General features: G+C 38.7%; 1 protein-coding gene across 7 annotated transcripts in view; it reads right to left on the reverse strand.

Annotated features, from left to right (window-relative positions):
- L3MBTL3 (L3MBTL histone methyl-lysine binding protein 3) overlaps positions 1-23,257 on the reverse strand; it is a 118,620-nt gene that overhangs the window by 84,870 nt on the left and 10,493 nt on the right. For 4 of the 7 annotated variants that reach the window (XM_032651697.1, XM_032651696.1, XM_032651699.1 and 1 more), the window contains 5 exons: positions 12,050-12,165; positions 3,906-4,017; positions 3,467-3,541; positions 1,867-2,026; positions 587-719 (listed from right to left, as the gene is read on the reverse strand). In XM_032651697.1, the coding sequence (XP_032507588.1) occupies positions 587-719; positions 1,867-2,026; positions 3,467-3,541; positions 3,906-4,017; positions 12,050-12,151 (582 nt within the window). In that variant the 5' untranslated portion in view covers positions 12,152-12,165. The remainder of the gene's footprint in view (positions 1-586; positions 720-1,866; positions 2,027-3,466; positions 3,542-3,905; positions 4,018-12,049; positions 12,166-23,257) is intronic. The other 3 variants (XM_032651700.1, XM_032651701.1, XM_032651702.1) reach the window with 3 other exon arrangements.

Below are 23,257 nucleotides of genomic sequence, written 5' to 3' on the forward strand. Positions count from 1 at the left end.
ATCATCTTAATGCCCTATTGTAATTCTCGGCATAGCGCTCATCACAGGTTGATACTGCCCCTGTTTATTTTGTTAATTTTATGTCCCCTTAACAAGAATGTAATGTCCCTGAGAAAAGAAACCCTGTCTTCCTGCTGTCATATTCATCCCTGCATTCCCAACTCCTAAAAACAGTGACTAGCCAATCATCGTTGCTCAATATTGATCTTAAGGAAAATGCTTTGAGACCTCAAAGCTCCCTTTTCATATAGAGTTACTAATAAATATTTTAGAGAGGGGATGTTTATGTTTTAATTAGCATATTGTGAATTAGTTTTAGCTAAATATACCTGACATTCATCTGCCATTTTATACCTACTCACATCGTTTTATGAGATCTGTCTACCTCTTCCCCCTGAGGAAGGGCTACTACTATTTATAACTCCCATCTTGAGATGAGGACAGTGACACAGAGAGGGTAGGTGGGTAACCTCCTGATGGTGAAACAAGGTCACGGAACCAACATGTGAACTCGGGTAACTGGCTCCAGAGCCGGTGCCTTGGGCCGCGGTCCTACCCGCAAAAGCGCGGCCCTGTGGGTACTAACCGTCTCCTCATCTCGCTCTTCCTCCTCTTTGGAGTCCGCTTTCAGAGATAACTTGGGCTTCTTCTTCCGGCTACACTTAGGATCTTCCTCCTCATTGTCTTCTCCCACGTCCCTTTCTTCCTTCTGATCTCTGCTGAATTTATAAACCCAAAAAAGTGACAGGAGACAATACCCATCAAATATCTGCATGTTGATTAGCAACGCAAAACTCATTAAAAAAAATATTTAACCACCAGGAGAATGGTGTACATATCACAGATAAGAAACACTTCAAACCACCCTCATGTATAACACTGTCAAGACAGAAAGTGGAAATTAGCTTACGTATTAATTTATATAATTATTATAATTATGTAGTTAATGATATAATTTTAAAAGGGCACCAGCACTACAGGTGAAACAGGTTCTAACAAGTTTAAAATTATTTGTCTTCCACAGCTGCCATTCATACTAATGAAAGAATCGATTATTTAGAGATATTCTAGTCTTCAGGGGTAATTTTAAAGCAAGGATCTAGCAATTATTAAGAATGCCAAGTCCAACTGAAAAAGGCCAAGTGTAACTTTGTGAAACATCAGGTGGCTAACGAAAACAGAAAATTCTCCAGCCTGTTCTGACTGAAACACATGGGAAACTCCACTCAAACATAAATGCCAAGTCATTTATTTGTAGTACGCAAGTATGCACAGGAAATACACCTTGTTGGTGATAAGCTGACCTCGTCAGACAGTTCCCAATGGCAGTCACACCACCGTCAGTCACAGCTGACGGCCCTGACTCGGAATCCTCAGTCCATCCTGAGATCAGCAGTAACACAACTACCACACTACTCACTATGGCCATTCAGCGGATTCTCAGTCAGGGGAAGCTTCAGTCCATTTGTGGAGTTTTAGCTGAATTACCTAAGACCTCCCAAAATATAAACAGAAGTGTGTTTCCACAAACAGGAGTATCATTAAAAAGTGTATGTAGCCCAAAGAAATCTAAATACTCTTGGCTGGGGAGCAATAAAATTAATGTAAACAAAAGGCTATAAAGAAAGAGGCAGAGGTTGTATTGCAGCTACGACGTGAACAGCACAACTCAGTTCAGACATGACCAAAGACACCAGTCCAGTAGTGGGATCAGGGTCCAAGTGTCTCCAAAGGGAAAGTCTCTGGGGGAAAAAAAGATGTTCTTGGATGACAGACATCAGAGAGCACAAAACCTCTGTATTCCCAAGCACCAGGCCCTTGGACTCTAAAACTCATTTTATAGATGGAATGGGGGCAAAAACCTACTTGTCTTTGATATGCCGAGCACAATTCTGGCTGCAATAGTTTCCTCCAGAAAGACACTCATCTACGTTGCCATACTGACAACAGTTCTCACAGAATTGAAGCCCTTCTACTTTCACTGGATCCTTCAACCTGAAAGGCATCCCAGTCTTCTCGGAAAAGACTAGAAGACGAAAAGAAGGAAAAAAAGTTAAAACCATGACAGAAATCATTGCAAAACACATTTAGACTTTTTCTTCTAATAATTTTGTTAGCAACACAATAAAAGAATAATGTTTGTTGAATGAATGAATGAATGATCAAGCCACACAGCGCTTGGGAGGGAGAAGAGGATGGGCTTGACAGGAATCACTCAAATTATTTACATAACACAAAAAAAAATTCTTCAGAAAAGGTAAACAAAAGCTTGTCCAAGGCCTTTTCTACAGAGTGCAAAGTGAAATGAAGAAAATTTCATGAGTCACTAAATTCAGAAGATGAAAGCAACCATCCATAGAATCCTATGCAGCTGTATCTTTTTGACAAAATTTTTAAAGGGTTATCTATGTTATATCGTGTTTTTGATGAGTGACTCTTTTACTTAATGGGCTGAATCAACATCTTTCTATTTTACTTTTAATGCAGAAGATCTCCTAAATCATAATTATCCACATTGTCTAGGAGCTCACATTTCCTTTTGCTTGAATCGTTAGGCTAATCATTCATTCAGCAAACATTTATTAGGCACCAATTTACGCTAGACACTGATGACAGTATAGACCTTGCCCAAGAGAGCTCACAGTCTAGAAGAGAAGACAGACAAGAAAACCAATATTTATAATAAAATGTGATACATGCAATAATTGAAGCATGAACAAGTTCCAGAAGTAGTACAGAGGAAGAAGTGACTCATCCGGCCCGGGGGGAGGTCAAGGAAAGATTTTCTGATATAAAGCCTCAACAGGGTTTTGAAGGCCGAAGAGGAATTTACCAACTGGACAAAGAGAGAAACAGCATCCCAGCCAGAAGAAACAGCATGAGCACAAAAGGCAAGAAAGTATGAAACCGCATGATATGTTGGGAGAATTTTATGTAATTCAGTGCTGCTGGCCCTGCCAGAACACAGCATACAAAGAACAGAACAGAGAGCAAAGACACAAAGCAAGCAGGTGGGTGCGGGTCACCCAGATCTTTGTCTGTTTTGCTAAAGAGACAATAAGAAGTTGGTGAAGTGTCAGATAAGCAATCTACACAAGTTCCTCTGACTTCGGTGTGCGGGATAAATTGGGGGAAATCAGAAGCAGAGTGATTCTTTAGGAGCCCGTCTGCAATAATTCAGGTGAGAGCTGATTAGGCCCTAAACTAAGGCAGTGGCAGTGATAATAGGTAGAAAAGGCCAGATCTGAGACGTATTTAGGAAATAAAAACCAAGAGGATTAGGTAACAGGCTATGGGGCTGGGAGAGAACAAATTCAGGATGACTCCTAGACTTCTTGCTTGTCCACTGGGTGGATGGTGCTACCATCAATTGATATTACGGGCTACAGAAGAAAAAGCAGGTTGGGGGGAGGGGAGAAAGAAATAGAAAATGAATTGCATTTCAGACATGTGGAGTTTGAGGTACCTGTGGGACATCCAGGTGGAGATGTCCAGTAGGCAGGTGGAAATACGGGCCTGGAGCTCGGGGGAGAGGTCGGGGCTGGAGATATAGATTTAGGAGTCATCAGCATATAGGTGTTAGTTACAACCATCGGAGTAGATGAGAAAAAAGTGGCAGGCTTTTGGCTAAATCACCTGGGTAGGCTATTACAACATGGATTTACTTGATACTTTCCAATTAACCTTATGCTATGACAGATCTGGCATAAAGAAAGAAGACACTTTATAGTTATTTTAAAATATAAAAGCTGGTTCCATAATAGTTTCGTCATAGAAATTTACCTAAGAATATGTGACACAAAGATCACCCAGGATTTTCAAAGTTCCAGCCTATTATAAAACCTTAGATATTCTTACATTAAAACTCTTCAAAAAAAAGGACAATGCAGATGACCTGTTCTTACCTTCTTGAGCAGTTGGTACCATCCAAGTTGTGGTAGCTGTTGCTTTTTTAACATTTTCCATCTCACTCTCATCTGTAATAACTTCCAAGGCGCCAAACTCATTTACACGGAACTAGCGATAGTAGTAGAAAGAGGCAAAATTTACAAAAGTGCTCAGAAAAGTCATCATTTAATGGCTGGCACATGTAGTCTTTAAGCAAATGAACTACGTTTTTATAAAGTTAATTTCAACAATTATATCCAGAAAAGCCCACTACCGCTATTAAGCCCTTTGCATTTACCAATTTTGGAATTTCAGGAAGGGGGAATAGAACAATGCAACAAAGAACTTCTTAAGGATACAAACAACCACCCCTGCACTGGCCTATGGAGTTGCCAGCTCACTTATATGGCTTATAATTTCAAACACTATTTTTTTTTTTTTTTTTTTTGCTAAGACTGTTTTTCTTGTTTCATATTACTGCTTATTTGATGATCAAAGTTAGTAAAAGGAGAATTACTGTTTTCCCAGGAATCAACTTGTCTCACCCAAGTTCACCTAGTTCAAAGAGCAGAAATATCATTCTAGAAACTGTGACTTGCATGTCCCTATCCCCATATTCCAAGATCTGAGGAAGGAAGGCTAAGCATGAGTCATGGGACCCCCGGCCCTATACCTCCTCTTTCTTTCACTGCTCTTTAGAATTCTCTGTTATGTTCATTCACTTCTAGTCCTCCTAAACTAAACCACTGGTAATATCTATGAGATATGAACAAGCTTACTAGCTTCAGGCCAATTTTATCACTAAAAAGTAAGGGCATCTTGATTTCATGGGCATTTTTGACCCCAAATATTGAAAATTTCCTCTCACCTCATGGAGAGCCTCAAACCAAGTATTCTTCTGCAATCTCCTGGACATACAGTTTACGTGTTGAAGACTTTTAACCACTACCTGTGTGCAGGGGCCCCATTCTCTTTGAAACAGCTAGGTTTACTCTCACATTCATGAAGGTCAAAGTTATTCTGTATTCCTTCTGTTTTTCCATAAAACAGAATGACATTAGGGATCCACTAATCTTGACAGGGGATGAAGAGCTAGAAAGCTCAAAATTCAAAAGGATTATAAAACTTTCGGCTTAAAGTTTTTAGATCTCTCACAGAAATATAGATGAGCATGCAAATATGAAGTATTTAAATAAGGCCTTCCACTTCCCAATCTAAAAATCTATTTGGTCAACATGCCAACAGAATGATTTATTTTACCAAACTAGATTCAGACTACAAGTCAGAAACATCATAAGCAAAATTTACAACTAATTATTCTTTCCACCAGGTGAAAATAGCACCTTAAACAATTTTCTGCACATAGTCTACAATTATGAAAAGCTTTCTAGACTGAACAAGTGACATAGTTACGGAAGGTGAAAATGTTTTCTCCCCATTTCATATTCCAGATACGAGTTCCCAGGTAACATGTATAAACTAAACCTAGTGGGTTCACCTAAAAATGTCAGTTTAGGAGGTGGTAAAAAGTCAATTGGAAGGGAAAGAGCTAAAAATAACTTTACTTTTTGAAAAAAAAAAAAATTTTAAATGACCAACTCTGAAACCAGAATATTTCAAAATAAAGCTGACAGTACCATCTACTGGGCAAGAGTAGAAAAGCCAAGCCATCATGATGATTAATTAATGATGTTAAAAACTATGGCAGAAAATCAATTCTGAATGAAAAAATTTTAAAAACGGGCATCAGCCCAGGTAAGTAAGTTTACTTTTATTATATGCTGATGTTAATTTAAACTTTTTTGACAAATACAAAATGTGGGAAATAGCACAAAACATTCACATTACACAGAAAGTGTCACGTGGCTTAAATTTCCAAATTGCTGCTAAACTACACCTTGGCGTTTCAAACACTGAGAAAGAGAATACAGCTGAGTGGAATCTTCAAATCAAAATCACGACCTATGACACCTGGGAGTTTTAGGTTCAAATACTTTCAAAGTTAAAAGGTAATATTCCCACATCACAACACTTAATTCCAGTTATCTTTTCCCTCTCGTGATAGTTATTGCCAGTAACTGACCTACGGTCTAAGCACAAAGTAAAGATGCAGTGCACTTAGGGAAACAGTTAACTCCCGGAAGCCAGGGACCCATGGACAGACTTAAGGGGTTGATAAATCTCAGGAAATATATGCAAAATTATGGTTAAGGGCATATATATATATATATATTTTTTTTTTTTTTTTTTTTTTTTTTTTTGCGGTACGCGGGCCTCTCACTGCTGTGGCCTCTCCCGCTGCGGAGCACAGGCTCCGGACGCGCAGGCTCAGCGGCCATGGCTCACGGGCCCAGCCGCTCCGCGGCATGTGGGATCTTCCCGGACCGGGGCATGAACCCGTGTCCCCTGCACCGGCAGGCAGACTCTCAACCACTGCGCCACCAGGGAAGCCCAAGGGCACATATATATTTATCTGGGGATAGAGTTTATAAGTTTTATCATATTCTCAAAGGCATCCTATAACCCTGAAAAATATTTAGAAATCTACTCTAACCAAAGTTACTTTATTTCAAAAATCAGAACATTCTCTAACACTATATACAAAAATAAACTCGAAACGGATTAAAGACCTAAATGTAAGACTGGATACTATGAAACTTCGAGAGGAAAACATAGAACACTCTTTGACATAAATTATAGCAATAGTTTGGGGGGTCTATCTCCTAAAACAAAGGAAATAAAGGCCAAAAAAGGGGGGACCTATTTAAACGTAAAAGCTTTTACACAACAAAGGTAATCATCAACAAAAGGAAAAGATAACCTACAGAATGGGAGGAAATATTTGCAAATGATATGACCAATGAGGGGTTAATATCCAACATATATAAACAGCTCATACAACTCAACACCAAAAAACAAGCAGCCCAATTAAAAAATGGGCAGAAGAACCGAATAGACATTTTTCCAAAAAAGACATACAAATGGCCAATAGACACATGAAAAGATGCTCAACATCACTAATCATCAGGGAAATGCAAATCAAAACCCCAATGAGATATCACCTCACACCTGTCAGAATGGCCATCATCAAAAAGGATACAAATAACAAATGTTGGCAAAGATGTGGAGAAAAGGGAACCCTCCTACACTGTTGGTGGGAATGTAAATTGGCGCACCCACTGTGGAGAACAGTGTGGAGGTTTCTCGAAAAACTAAAAATAGAACTACCATATGACCCGACAATTCCACTCCTGGGAATATATCCAAAAACCCAAAAACACTAATTTGAAAAGATACATGCAACCCAATGATCATAGCAGCATTATTTACAATTGCCAAGATATGTGAGCAACCTAGTGTCCATCAACAGATGAATGGATATAGAAGATGTGAGAGAGATATGTATATCACATACTATATATTATATATATATAAAACACACACACACACACACAATGGAATACTACTCAGCCATAAAAAAGAATGAAATTTTGCCATTTGCAGCAACATGGATGGAATTGGAGGGCATTATGCTAAGTGAAACAAGTCAGACAGAGAAAGACAAATACTATACGGTATCACTCATATGTGGAATCTAAAAAATATTGATACAACAAACTAGTGAATATAACGAAAAGAACCACACTCACAGATATAGAGAACAAACTAGTGGTTACCAGTGGGGGGGGAGGGGCAACATGGGGTAGGGCATTAAGAGGTATAAACTATTAGGTATAAAATAAGCTACAAGGATATATTGTACAACATGTATAATATAACCAATATTTTATAATAACTATAAATGGAGTATAACCTTTGAAAACTGTGAATCACTATAGTGTACACCTGTAACTTATAATAAAAAATTAACCTCAAAGTGTTTTTAAAGTATCCTATCATATGCAAAAAGACACGGGGATCAACTTTTTGATGTCTCAATTTTTTTGTCTTCCACAATATTACTACTGTAAAAAATGTTGGACAGCACAGGCTGTTAGTTAGGTGCTGCTAACATTACTGAGTTCCACCGATGAAATTCCAGGAAGACTGACACATTTCCTAACATTTTTTTCCCCAATAAAATACTCAAATTCTGAAATTGGTAATGCTTTTATGAATGGTGCTGCAACTATAGAAACTTGATATAATCACTTTTTTAAAAGTTATTAGTTCTTTTAACCTAGACATCTAAAAAGCACTATAAAAAATTAGCAACTGACTCCATTCTACAATCAAGAATGTCAAAATTATAAACTTTACAAAAGGGCTTTATTAAGCAAATCAAGCATATCAGCTGACACTGTAACTTCTGTTAGTGGATACATCTAGGTCAATCAGAAAACAATTACGCCTGAAATATATAAGGGGTTGAAAAGGTTTTGTTTGTTTGTCTTGGCTTAAGCTACCTTTTATTTGATTCATTCTCCTTATTTTTGCTTATAGAGGCAAAGGATCTTTAGCCTATTTGTGCCTACCTTTAATAATAGATCATTAAAAGACACTGCTGAGGTTACTGTTTTCATTACTTTCAGTGTTGAAATAGGAGTTCTACTTAGCAATCTGTTTCAAGGACAAAGATATTTAGTAACTACACTGTTCTGAACGTCAAACAAGACAAGGCAAAACCCTGCAGTAAGAGCGCAGTGAATTTTCCAGTTGGGTTTCTGCATCACTGGTGCTGGGTCTTGCTCTTGGTTAAGTGGCAACTATTCTTTTGAGATAAGATGCTATCACTCTCAGGAGTGTACTGACATTTTACTGAGGGACTCCGGAAGACTAAATCCTTATAACCCAGAGGAATAATTCTCTGCAGATAAATTTCAGAAATCGTAAGAAGTTTAGGCAGAGAATCGCTTAGGGACAGCAAGCCCTACCATGCATCCTTCCACAAGCCTTACCACTTAGTCGCCTGCCTGTTCCTACAGCTGGCCCTGAGATATTAACCTACAACACAGATCTGCATTTTAAAGGAACAAATTAGGCAACGGTAAAGTTTACAAAGTTTGTTTAAGTAAAAACGTCTTGTTAATGACTACGATATTTTCAAGAGGTCCGGTGGACACTTGCTGTTCTTCCCTAACACTATACTTTTGGATGCTAGCCCCTCTTCTGTATGCCCCTTTCTCTCCCTCCTCCCATCCCTGCCTCCAAAAGTCTTCACACAGTTTCCCACCTATTTTCAGGCACCTAAACCTCACATGACATCTGCTTCCAAAGCCTTCCTGATCCCTCCAGCTAACATAATACCTCCTCTAAATTGCTGTAACATTTCCCTTTCATCTCTTTTGATATGAAAACGTTTCTCTTGTTAGTAGAATAGTAGTGGTAAGTAAATCAATTTTAAAATCAGAAAAGCCTGGTTTTAAGACCCAGTTCTGCACAGTAACGCACTGTCTGACCTTGCTTGAGCAAGTGACTTAAGCACTCCGGGCCTCTGTTTCCCCATCTGTAAACTGACAACAGTGACAGAAACTCCCTCAAATGGGTTAAATAAGAGAATTAAAAGACGTAGGTTAAGTGCCCACCAGAGAATAAATTCTCTATTCTTTCTGCTACTGCACCCAAATAAGGAGATTTTGCGCTCTGTTTTATATAAGGGTTGGTTAGCCCAGTGTGAAGGGGGGAATGGGGATGCCAGCAACAGGGACCAGTAAAAAGGGACCAAGGTGTGAGCTAGTCGGCTGGGCTGGAAACAGGGTGGCACAGAGGAGTGAAACGAGATGCAGCTGGAGAGGAAAGCAGGGGCTAGACCACCAAAAAACTCTTGTGGTAAACTTAAGGGGTTTGAACTTTATCACGAAGGATACAGGAAACTGCTAAAGGATTTTAAGCAGAAGAGCGATATCACTTGACTGGCCAGCAGTTCATGAGGCTTTTACAGAGAAAAGTTCTTTCAAAAGGGCAATAAACTGAAGCATATTAAAACCTGTTCCCATGATAAGAAACCAACTTCTATGTATTAGCTGAATTAACCTCAGCTGGGTTGTCTTAGGGCTCGCACATTAAGAAAGCCACATGCCTTCGCCCATTAAAAAAGAGAAGCTTCCAGTGTCAAATAGGCAGAGCGTGATGCGGGAGAGTGAACTGCATGATTTATTCAAAGTTCTTTCCAATAACTTAATTATGAAAAATCAACTGCTGAATCAGTTCTCTTAGGCAGCTCAAATTGTAATACGAGGAGCAAATGAATCAGATATCCTAGGCAATACAATCAACTGGCTAGTCTTCGAATCTCCTCAGATAAAAAGGGTTATAAAGTAGAAAATTTTTTTAAATTATTTTTTTAAATAGGGTATCTGTCAACAGCAGATAGAGTGAATTGGATACATGGCAATTACCCAAGTAATTAGAGGAGTCTAAAAGTCAAATCAAATAACCAGATTATAATACCCACTAAGTGGCTTAATTATCTGATTACCTTTATAAAAGTAATAGGTTAATTCCTAAAATCCATTGCTTAGAAAACCTTTAGGCAATCTAAATTTTTTAGGGATGGAGACTTCACTCTGTTGTCAAAATCTAATCGAACAAAAATTATAAATTTCATCATCCACCTACATGGGGAAAAAAATAAGCCATTCAGAAGGAATAAAAATGTACAAGAAAAATAAGACGCTGAAGCAGTAAAAAAAAAAAAGGCAGTTTACATAATATACCATAAAGCAAGAAAAGATACAACTTGTTAAGTGTTTTACATATATTATGTTTTTCAATCCTTACAACCAGCTTATGACATAGATCCTATAACCCCATTTTACAGATACAGATTGTGAAACTTAGAATTTAAATAACAAAGCTCATTTAGCTAATTATGTGGCTGACACTATCAGAATCTTGAAGAGTTTTTCTTTCTCAAAAATTTCAGCACTCTATTTCCATCATATCTAATCCAGATGAACATTTGGAGAATGTTAGAGAAGATAAAACCCTTGGCATTCATTTAATTCCTTATTTTACCAAAGAGGAAATTGGCCCCAAAGAGATTAACTGACTTGTTCAAGGTCACACAGAACTAAAACTAAAAACCGAATCTCCTTTCCATATTTCACTAAACCTCACTGCAATAGTTTTGTTAAACTAAACTCAGATAGATGTGTTGGCACACTGCACTTAATTAAACCTAAACCAACTAAAATCTAAGTATTTTTCCAACAAGAGGTGAACTGTCCAAATCTCACCACTGAGGATGGACTAGAACAGTTTTGGCTCAGATACTTGTCAAGTGGCCATTAAAAGGGATTGGATTCCAAGAATTCAATATTAGGGGGCAGGAATTTCTATTCAAGAACAGGCCAGAACGCCAAGCATCAGCAAGGCAAGCCAAGAGACGGCCAGCTAGGGAGGTCGGATGTTCAAACACCTGAGTGACTAAGTACAAACACAAAGTCTAAAGGGCCACGGACAGGTTCAAGGTCCCAGAGACAGGATCAGAGCAAAAGCAAATTAGAAATGAGAGGTGGGGTGGCTGACTTTCCAGGTGGGTGCTTGCACAACCCTGTCCCAGGGTGCAGCAGATGTGGTCCTGGAGTGGCTTTGCGGGGCTGGGGAAAAGGGGCAGACTGAGCACCTAGAAAAGGAGCAGACTGAAGCGGTGCTCTCTGAGGAGGGTTCTCAGCTATACAAAAGCAGTCTCATTTACAGGAAGGACCAGCTTCTGAACAAGTGATTACACAAAAATCCATATTTACAGTTTACAGTATAAATAATTGAAGGGAGGTGAACAGTCCTGTTTATTCAATATTTTAACATTATCCAGTTTTAAAAGAAGAAAACTAGGACACAGGGAGTGTGGCTTTTCACTTCAAGTTACAAAGCCCATTACTACAAAAAATATACAAAGCTAGACCTTCTAAGTCTACCACTTTTACATTTATTGGCCATCCTGATAGACTAAAACCTGAAACCACCTTCCTTGAAGCTATACATGAATTTCTACAAAATGCGTACAGACTGCAGAAATACTTCTAAGTCCCCTACCCCAGTTGACAAAGGCTTCTGCCAAACCACCAGCAGTTTATCATCTTGAGATGCTGAGGACCAAGCATCATATAAAACTACAGCCACTATGCTTAATGCTTTTAATCCTTATTTCACATATGTGCTCAAATTCATTTTAATAATACACACACACACACAATTTTATGTAATAAAGACAGCTTACCTTTAAATCACTTCCTGGTAATGTACCTACTCCATCCTTCCAATCCATAACACTGAATACATCAAACTCTTGACCACTTGTGCTAGAGGCAGATTCAGTCATGATTTTTTTTTAACCTGGAAAAGAAAAAAAGGGCATATCACTTAAATATTCTACATACAAATCAGTTTTTATTTTAATGGTCATTGCTTCAATTTCCCTTAATTACATAATTTTCTTGATCATAATATCCCATATCCAGAGATTTAGAAATAATTGCTTCAAACATATTTTTCCTAGTGCAATCCATGGTAAATTACAGGAGAAAATATATTAATAAAAGTTCTAGGTTAAACAAAAAGTGCCATGGTAAATTTTTGCTATTGTTAGAAGAGGAATTCACTGTTTCATAGCATATTCTCTTAGAACAAAAAATCATGATGACATATGGATAGAATTCTTCACCCTCTAAGGAGTTCCCCCCACCCCAAGACATTCAAAAGAGAGTATGTGTGGCTAAAGGATAGTATCCAGTATAAAATGTTGAAAAAGAGGCCATTTAGACTTTAAAAAAGAACAAGAAAATTCAGTCCATAATTGAATGCCATCTACACTAAATTTGACAGGTAAGTCTGTTCTATCAATACAATGAATATACAGTATGATTGATTCTTTCATGAAATTGATTTATTTAACTCAGTTGAAATATCTGCCAAGTTGATGTTCTGAGAAACAGGAAAACAGTCTCAAAATGTACAGCAAACACAATTAGGCTATGTTAAGATAAACAATTTGGCTAGCTACACTGTGATACTGCTCTTAATTTTCATTTTCAAAACAAACTTTTTCGTAATCATATATCCATTGGCGGTAGTATCGTTATTCTGAAACTGCTGTCTGTGTGGTATGGGATAAAACAAATAAATGATTATGTTGGTGTCACTGACAAGTGATCGAAGATCAATGGGTCCTAAATCTGAATGGAAGTATCTGTATAATTTCATGATGCATTTTATGTTTAAAAAATATGCATATTTTCTAGCTTTGCCCACTGACAAACTCTAGAAACAACCACCAATCAATAGTAATTAACAGCCTAGTATTCGGATTGTGGTCTCTAAATACCATTTCTCCCAGGCCTTCCCAGAGGTGGCAGGAAATGTGCAAGGTGAGCCTGGAACATCTTATCAAATAAAAAAGCAAGGAAGCTATCAAAGACAACAGAGGTCATACCAAAGGGACTCAGAAGCAAACTTGAAGAGGCTTCTGTTGGCCAAAGTAAGGATATTAGCTGCAGTGAATTGAAACACATCAAATAAGTTTAAATCATTATGAGTTCACAACGATATTCAAAACAAACAAACCAACCAAGAACACCTCACTGATCACCTTTTGATTATACAAGGGAACCAACCATCTTATTATTTGGAAAAATAAACAAGGACTTATCCTGCCCATATTGCATGAGATCGATAAAAACTGTATCTCAGGGTAACCAAATCATTGGTGAGAAGAAGTTTCCTTTCAGAAAAAAATTCTTGCTAATAAATAGAGAAGGAATGATAGAACTGAAACATAGCCATTTGCAACCATTAAATAATGACTCTAGCAACCATCATCAATGCCTTCTAAGAATACCTACCAACCCAACACCATCTATGAAGTATTCTTGCCAGGAAAAAACTAAATCAAATCTGTTGTGATCAAGTCTATTTACAGGAAATACCAGAGACAAAGGAACATGTGAAATCACACCATTAAGACATAAGAAGCAAAACATGGATTGTACTGGGAACGCTGAGACCTTACCAAAAGGTCCAAGAAGTCAAAATTACTTTCATGAAAATATTAACACGTTATTTGCCTTCTTCACTGTGTTGATATTGACACTGATGGTGCAAAGCAATAGTGGATAAAACTGCTGAAGCTGTGGCACCCAGCTGCAGTAGTAGTCATCTTATTCTTCAGCAGCCTGCACTCACAGTAAACAAATGTCAGATTCACTAAAAACCACCTTTGATGAAGTAAAATAATAAATTTTATTAAGTCGATATTTGAATATATATCTTTTTAATATTCTGTGATGAAACAGAAGTATGCACAAAGTGCTCGGGCATGGCAAAATACCAAGGCCGTCTCAAGGGAAAGCACTTGTGAATTGTTTGAGATGCAAGCTGAACAAGCTGCTTCTTTTTTTTTTAGGGAATCCCACTTTTACCTAAAAAACGATGTTTATTCAAGTTTAGATATTTGGAAAATATTCTGTCACACTGACAGCATTCGTTACTAATGATACAATTTCAGCATTTTGGAAAACCTGTATCCACCACCATGAGCCTGACAGCTTCCCAAAAGCTATAGACGTTTCTAAGGAGATGGGTGGTGATATTCATGAATATGATTTTTTTAAAATATTTCATAATGAAATATGTCAACATTTGGAAGATCTACATAACTCAGTGAAGTGATTTTTCCAAATGACCAATGCTTACAGTTACAAAATTATGCATGGCTAAAGGATCCATTCAAAGTGCAACACAGACTGATGGATTTTCATGTGACAGAGTACAGAAAGCTCACTGATAGGATTTCAAATTGCACACTGCAACTAACCTTTAAGAAACTACCACATGTCAAGTTTTGGTGTAATATTAAAGAAGAGTGTCCATCATTAAATGAAAAACTTAAAATAATCCTCCATTTTCCAACCCCATACCAGTGTGAAGCAGATTTTCTTCATATGCGTCAACCAAAACAAAATATTGCAACAGACTGAATGAGAAGCAGGTATTAGAATCCAGCTCTCTTCTATTAAGCAGACATTAAAGACATTTTCAAAAATGTAAAAGTGTTACTTCTCTCACCTTTTCTTTTAAATTTTGGAAACTGTGATTATAGCTCATAAAAATTGTGCTTATACGTACTAAGGTAATCAGTTTACTATGTTATAAGTCATAATAAATAACCAATATACTTTAATTTCTAAGGCAGTAAATATTGATACATATAACACAAACAATAGCTCTTTGGGTTTTTCATTTTTTAGAGCATAAAAGGGACTTGAGACCAAAAAGTCTGAAAGCCACTGCTATATAGGATTAAAAACTTGTTTTCGGCACACACAAAAAATTGTAAGGAATAACTATTAAACAAATGAAAGAGGAAATTTGAATTTTAGATTAAGAGACATATTAACCAATCGCAATACTGCATTTCATAGATCTTGTTTGAACACTGATTTAAATTACTTTTTTTTAAAAAAAAAAAAGATTATTAGGGACTTCCCTGGTAGTCCAGTGGTTAAGGCTTCGCCTTCCAATGCAGGGTGTGTGGGTTTGATCGCTGCTTGGGGAGCTAAGATCCCACATGCCTCGGGGCCAAAAACCCAAAACATAAAACAGAAGCAATACTGTAACATATTCAATAAAGACTTTAAAAAATAGTCCACATCGGGCTTCCCTGGTGGCGCAGTGGTTAAGAATCCACCTGCCAATGCAGGGGACACGGGTTCGAGCCCTGGTCCAGGAAGATCCCACATGCCACAGAGCAACTAAGCCCGTGTGCCACAACTACTGAAGCCCACACGTCTAGAGCCTGTGCTCTGAAACAAGAGAAGACACCACAGTGAGAAGCCCGCGCACTGCAATGAAGAGCAGCCCCCGCTCACCGCAACTAGAGAAAGCCCATGCGCAGCAACGAAGACCCAACGCAGCCAAAAATAAAAATAAAGAAAGAAAATAAAGAAAAGTTCTTAAAAAATGGTCCACATCAAAAAATCTTTTAAAAAAAAAAAGAAAAAAGATGATTTGACAGGAGGAGAAATATGAATACCAACTATTTGATGATATTAGAGAAATACCATTGCTTTTTTTTGAGGGATGATGATGATACATACTTTAAAGAGAGGAGGTCTTCCTTGTATTTTAGAGATACAAGCTGAAATTGTGAAATGAAGTGATATAAGGTGAGGAAGTTGTTACAAATTAATTAAGGGGTAAAATGGTGAAATAAGACCGGCAACATGTTGGAACTGTGAAGATAAAGACGAGTGAAGGGTCCAGGGTGGTTATTACACTACATTCCACATTTTAAATAGTCAATAGGAAAAAAACAAAACAAAACCCTGTGTTTCTTTGAATTATAGCTATCTTCTGTTGGAGTTTACTAGATGCTTCAATATTCTTTCTTCCTTTATCATTAAGACTTAATCCTCAAAACAGGAAATAGGTTGTAAAGGCCTGAGGAAGAACTAATCTAAGAAATAGTAAAAATATGAAATAAATTAAGACTCATACTGAAGTCCTCTATGACTCCTACCTCACTAAATACATAAAGATCAGCAACAAACCTGACTTTCTAAGGTAGGAGTGGCAGCTTTTCCTGATAGATAGTAGAGTGACAGAATAATTTTCCCCCTGGTGGATAAACCAGGTAAAACCTGAGTGATCCTTTAATAAGAAAATTTTTTCATTTATTAATTCAATCACATCTTCTTCCAGAAAAGCATTCAAAACATCAGAAAACTTAGACAAACTATTTCATTTATTTATTTCTCACAGAAAGATGGGTTCTATCATCCCTCTAGTCGACACTGAAAAAAGTGCAGAGTTCAGTAACTCACCCGAAACCACACTTGGTGGCATACCCAGGATTTTACCCCAGGTCAGTCTGATTCCAACCCTGGGCTTTTTTCTCAACCACAGTCTTGTGCTGTCTCAAAGTCTTACCCCCTCTGAGAATCTGGCTAAGCCTACTTTTCCCCATTTTACTCCTTGGAACACAGCAAGTCCAGAAAGCAGTTTACTAGGTCCAAAGTTCTCGATTTATGTAGATCAGTACAACATGTATCCTTTTTAGTAAAGTGCCATCGAATATACGCTTATTAACAAAATGTCATTGAGACACATATTCAACACAAACAGATTTTTGGTCTTTTCCTACCTAAAAACCATAAATGTATGAAATTTACAAGAGCAAAAATGCTGTCTGTGACCAGGAGGAGGAATAGAAAATCGGGGTAATCTAAAAGCTATCACTGTACAAAAGCTGCAGTAAATGTTTATTACATCTTTTAGGAAATAATTAGAATATGCTTTTGCTATACAAAACACTGGTAATGTTACACAGTATACTCTGCCTGCAAGCACATATCTAAAATTTATAAAAATTGTTTCCATCCATTGTTTCATTCTAAGGCTTGTGGACATTTTGTATAAAATATTATAGCATAAAAATATTCACTACATTGTCTTTTCCTTTATGCAATTTTGAAGCCACTGGCTACTTTCACTATTGCATGAAGTCTGAACAGCTACAACAGATTAGGCATTTTCCCACCATCTCCTCATCAGGTAGAACAACCAGCAACCAATATTATTTGAACAGAAGCTGGTTTTATGACACCCTAAGTCGTCTTCCTTTTTCATCTTCTGTAAGTGTGTGCACTTGTATACAAACATACAAAGGCTTTTCACTTCAACAAATTGTGCTTCTAAGAGTTAAGCAATTTTTTTTTTTTTTTAGTACTTAGAAATGCTATGCTTTATATTTTCTTTAAATTTCACCTGGTACTGTTCCATCATCCCACGTGTAACCTGTATTCCACGGGCCTGAAAACCAGGTAGATAACGGTCACTCACAATACAAGTCACGAACAGTATTTCTCACTTGCAGAAAATCATAACCCAAATCTCTTGTTAATGCTGCTGAGGTTTCCTAAGGAAGTATCTTAAATATGTACCATGATGGGTCCTCTGTGTTATTAGCCAAGATCTACCACTTTCCTCCTAACCTCTTCTAAATGCTAATGGTCTCCAGCCACTGCTGATGTCAAAAGGGACAGCTTTCGAGATCAGATATCCAGCAACTGCATCCATGCAGCTTCTGATTCCCACTCACCTATGCTATGGCTGACAATGGCTAATATCAAGGGTACTGACACCCAATGTGCTCCCACCAATGCCCATTGCGGATGCCTCATCAAGGAGCTGATAATTTTACTGAAGGTGAAGACCATTACTGTTGGCACCAATGCAAATGTATTATACTCCCAAAGTCCCTCTTTTGTGAAACAGTTCACTTTAGCTTTTACTCATGTTTATTACAATTTCCTCGCCCTAAGAATTCAGCAAAAGGGTTGGAGGACAGACTAAATGACATTTTAACACTGTCATCAGAATTACCTCTTCTCTCTCTCCTGCACCGCTCCTTGTCTCTAAACCAAAGCTGTGCAACTTGACTCTCCCTGGGAATCATGTATCGAATGGATGCACTTCCTCCATCTCTCATGCAAAGAAATCTCTGGAAGCCCTAGCCTACCATGTACCACTAGTAATCTAGAAACATTAGGTGGTGATGAAATTAGTTAACACCTTACATTTAAAAATCCTATGTTATAAGAATATGGAGATGCAAGCCCTCTCATATACCGATGGTGGCACTACTGATTGAACCAACCTCCATGGAGATCAATTTTCAAGAACATATCCTCCAATTCAGCCCTTCTACCTCTAGAAATTTATCCTATAGATACTTACATGTATAAAAAATGTAAAAGGTGATTCATGGACTATAGCACTGTTTGTAATTTTAGAAAACTGGAAACAACCTGACCGTCCATCAGTAAAGGACAGTTGTGGTACAGCCATATACAATGGTTAAAAAACAATGAGGGGGACCTCACTGGTGGCGCAGTGGTTAAGAATCTGCCTGCCAATGTAGGGGACACGGGTTCCAGCCCTGGTTCGGGAAGATCCCACAGGCCACGGAGCAACTAAGCCCATGCGCCACAACTACTGAGCCTGTGCTCTAGAGCCCGCGAGCCACAACTACAGAGGCTGCGCGCCACAACTACTGAAGCCCGTGCACCTAGAGCCCGTGCTCCGCAACAAGGGAAGCCACCGCAATGAGAAGCCTGTGCACTACAACAAAGAGTAGCCCCCACTCGCCGCCATTAGAGAAAGCCCACGCGCAGCAACAAAGACCCAACACAGCCATAAATAAAAAAACAAAAACCAAAAAAACCCCCAAAGAACAATGAGGAAACTCTTCACATTCTGATATAGATAGAGCTCTAAGATACTATTAATACTAAAATTTTATGCAAGGTATAAAAACTGTGTGCTACCATTCGTGTAAAACAAATGGGGTATATATAAATACGTGTATTGCTTATATATGCATAGCCTATCTTTGGCAGGATTTGTCAGAAGCTGGTAACACTGGCTGCATCCAGGAAGGAGCAACGACTGACTGAAAGACAACCAAGGGAGGGAACCTTCTCTCTGTGTAGTGTACCCTTTAGTACCTGTTGAATGTTTAAGCGTGTGGGGTTTTTCGAAGAAAAAAAGTTACATTAAAAAAAAATGTTTTAAAATCCTGTTTCACATTTATTTAAAGTACTCCATGTTTTGAAAGGCACGTCTTCTTATGAAAAATACTTAGCTTGTTACTGATGCCAACAAATGAAGCTATAGACTAGAAGGTGCTAGGAAAATCAACTTCCCCAAAGCTCTTGGGTAATTTAACTAGTAGGTATTTAACTATATATGCAAATGTATCAGCTCCACAGAAGGGTGAAAAGAGAAAGGGTCGGGTTCACTTCTCCACAATTGAGGTATCAAAAACATACAGTAGAACCTTGGCATTCACAGACTATTTATGGTTTCTACCATTTCTGAGTGACAGCTGAAGTTCCCATGACATTTACTAATTTGCCATTTTGCAGAGACATGATTCTGAATAACACTCCATAAACTGAGAGTCCCAGCCAAGGTCCAGGTGTGCTCTGAGTCACAGTGCTTTGTCTGAGTGCTATGACCACTGTAAATAAAGTGATAAAAACTTTGTTTCTTGTTAAGAAATGAAACAAAAGCAAGTGCTAGTTGATTCTAGTGTTGATGACAGAACGAGGAGAATACGGAAATGTTTATGAAAGTGATACGTCCCAGCCACAAAACAGAAGTTTCGGATAAATCAAAGGCTGAAATGTCAAATGCAATGATGACTCAGACACACTATGTGAACAAAACTACCAAATGCTCCAAAAGGAAATAAGTAGAAAAGATGTGTGAATTTGTTTCAACAAGTGCTCTCGACAGTACAAAATTTGCTCATCAAGTGAGATAAGTATTTAAGGTCTAGAGAGATCATTTACATTTTTCAGTTATACTTTAGTAATTTGAAGGGAGGAATTACACGTTACAATGATTTTTTTCAGGTTGAGGCTTGGCGATGGTCTTGGGCTGTATCCCTCACAAATGTCAAGAATCTACTGTATGTTATTTTGACTGGAGATAAACAGAGTCCTTCACAATCCTCCCTTCATATGATTCCTTCCCTCACATCTACCAGGAGAGGATAAAATGGTGGCTCAGAGTGGGAGCAGAGACTCCCCCAGGGCTGCACTTCTACAGCGAGTTCAAGGTGAAGAGGCCGCCTGGGGCTGTGATGGAGAGAACGGTCCCCTGAAAGATAAGCAACCCAATCTAGTACGTCCCAACATAAAGTGAGAGAGTGGGCCTTGCCTATAAACCAAAAGTCTGGATCTGCAGATAAGGTGAGAATTAAAGATTACTAAAGAAAGTGTACTAACTGTAGCCTGGCCATGCCTGCTCAAACTATTGTTTTCAAAATATTACAGTATTTAAAAGAACGGCTAGTTACTGTTCACTAAGACCAGTTAAATAGTTTTAATAATTTTACGTGAAGTTGCTTTTTTAGAATTCCATTTTACAGCTTTACAGTTAACAGATGCATTTTTCAAAAATAAGTTACAGAGGTGACAAGGCCAAGAGCTGGTAGTAGTTGTAAAACGGGGGTAGACATGACCTCAGAAGCAGCATCTGAGAATCAGATTTAAATTCTGTCATTCAGAGAGATGCCGGGGCTGAGATCTCAGCGCCTGGTGTCAACGGACTAAACTCATCAGTCTGGGGTTCAAGAGGGCAATGTTATCTTTTGTGAAGTGTAAGTCAGGAATGCTAACCCTAAAACCATGATCACGAAAGAAACAAGTGAGAGCTATGCAGAAGAGTAAGACGGCAATAAGTCAGCCTCCACTGTGGGGATCCAACGCCTTGTTGCTTTGATGCCCATATTAATACCATCAACTGAAGCTGGCTTTTGGTGTACTTTGTAGAAATCATCGATCGCTAACCAAACGCTGTCTCTGGCACATTGTGACGTTCTCAAAAACGTCCTAAGCATCGTCTTCGGTAATATCATCAAGAAGGCCTCTGCCCACTGCTAAACACGCTATTAAAGTGGCGTATAAAACTGTTTTGGGCCTCCGCATCCCCACTCACCCTGCCCCTGGTCATCCTTTCATAGACAGATGCAAATCACACACGTCATGCATCATCCTCAAAACCTGCCACGCTCTCTCAAGTTCCTCTTTCCATCCCTCTCCCTTTCCTAAACAAACCACAGCCTTCCTTTCCTCCCTTCAACTCACTTTCCAAAGATTAACAACTACCTATTCTGTGACATAAGACCAACTAATCCCTTGAAGCCTCAATTTCCCCACCTGTAAAATGTGGCAAATAATAGAACTTTTCTTCATTGGGCAGTGGTGAGGATTACATGAGAGAAGCCAGGTAATACCTCAGCACGGTGCCTATCCCATAGTAAGCAGCCAATAAAATCTAAACTTTCTGCTCTAATTACCTGGTTTAACAATTATTTGCGCTCATGAGAGTCGCTCTGTGATCTCAAAAAATTAGGCAGTGGCTTTTTTTTTCCCCTTTCCCTTCATTTTATTTCAAAGGCATCTCTTATAGTAAGCCACCTGTATTCAAAGCTCCATCAGAAGATGTCAAGATCACTACATAAAAGTACATGTTTCATTGTTAATAATAATAATACCTATATTTACATGGCTCCAGAAATGACTAGCTTTCTTCATAGAACAATACCTCTGAAGTAATGGAGAAGGATTCGTTGTGTGGGCAGGGAGTCGGGCCCAAAGGCCAGGCTCTCTTGGCCACCATGCTGGGCTGGCACCACACTGTACACCAGGCTAAGGCATGTAAACAGGACGAGATGAAAGGCTAGGGCCACATTTCTCAAAGTCTGCCCCTCAAAACTTTTAGACCATTTCTGCACGTCCCGTGATAAAAGTTTTGTGGTGAGGGAGATGTGTAACCCCCCCGGGGTCTTTAGGAGACGGATGGCGCACGTCAGCAGCAGCGCGGCAATCTGTGTAGTGCTGTCTGAGCCCAAGTTTCCCACAGTCACTTAGCCTTGTGGCTCTGTTATCACAGTATAGCGAGGTCCATGGAATCCCCTTTTCGGAAGATGCTGAGTTACAGAAAATAAATTCAAGAAACAACATGAGAGCAGGCAGTATTTTACAGGGTAGAATTTATTCATCTTCAGGTTAGAGTCAACTACAGAGGTGCTACCTCCTGGCTGAGCTCGCCATCTGCATCCATGTGTTGAGATTTGTAGTGTCTAACACCGGGGAATGCCCTCAGGACCTAGAGTCCAGGCTGGAGAAAGTGATCCTGAGAAAGGCAAAACCTCTGCCTCCTAAGGTCTATCTATGGTTTTCTGATTTATTCTCTAATGGCCTCCTATGTACTTTCATGACACCAGAGAGGTACACAGCCTGTAACGGGGGAACCCACATACCCACAAGTACATGGCCATGTAGGGGTAGTCACACAAAGCCAATAAGCCTAACCCATTCCAGAGACACAAACATACTGGAGCCGGAGGGTTTCTTCTATGCTTTGCCATTTTAAAGGCTCTTACCAATACTAGACTAGTTGACCCTCACAGCTACCTTTTAAGATGGCCAAGAATTCTTAGCCTCATTTTACAGATAAGAAAAGATCACCCAACCAATAAACAGACTTTTACCTCCCAAGACAGTGCCCCTCAAACTATACCATACTGCCCAACACATTGTATTTTAGTCAATAAAGAAGCCAGTCTAACGTAAAGGTGAAAAGCACAGCAGCCAGAGTGCCTGGGTTGAATCCTGGATTCACAGTTTACTAGCTGTATAATCTTGGGCAGGGTACCCAACCTCTCTTGAGCCTCAGCTCCTTCATCTAAAAAAATGAAATAGAAATATCTACTTCATATGGATTAAAAAATGTTTTAATCATGCATGTTAAAGTGGTTTGTACTTTTTGGACACTCAGTCCACAACAGCTACGGCTATTTTGAAGAAAAGAAACAAGCTGCTCTTCAGTGTCCACATTCCCTCCAAACATGGGTTTA

The sequence above is a fragment of the Phocoena sinus genome, chromosome 12, assembly GCF_008692025.1.
Source record: "Phocoena sinus isolate mPhoSin1 chromosome 12, mPhoSin1.pri, whole genome shotgun sequence".
Lineage (NCBI taxonomy): Eukaryota > Metazoa > Chordata > Mammalia > Artiodactyla > Phocoenidae > Phocoena > Phocoena sinus.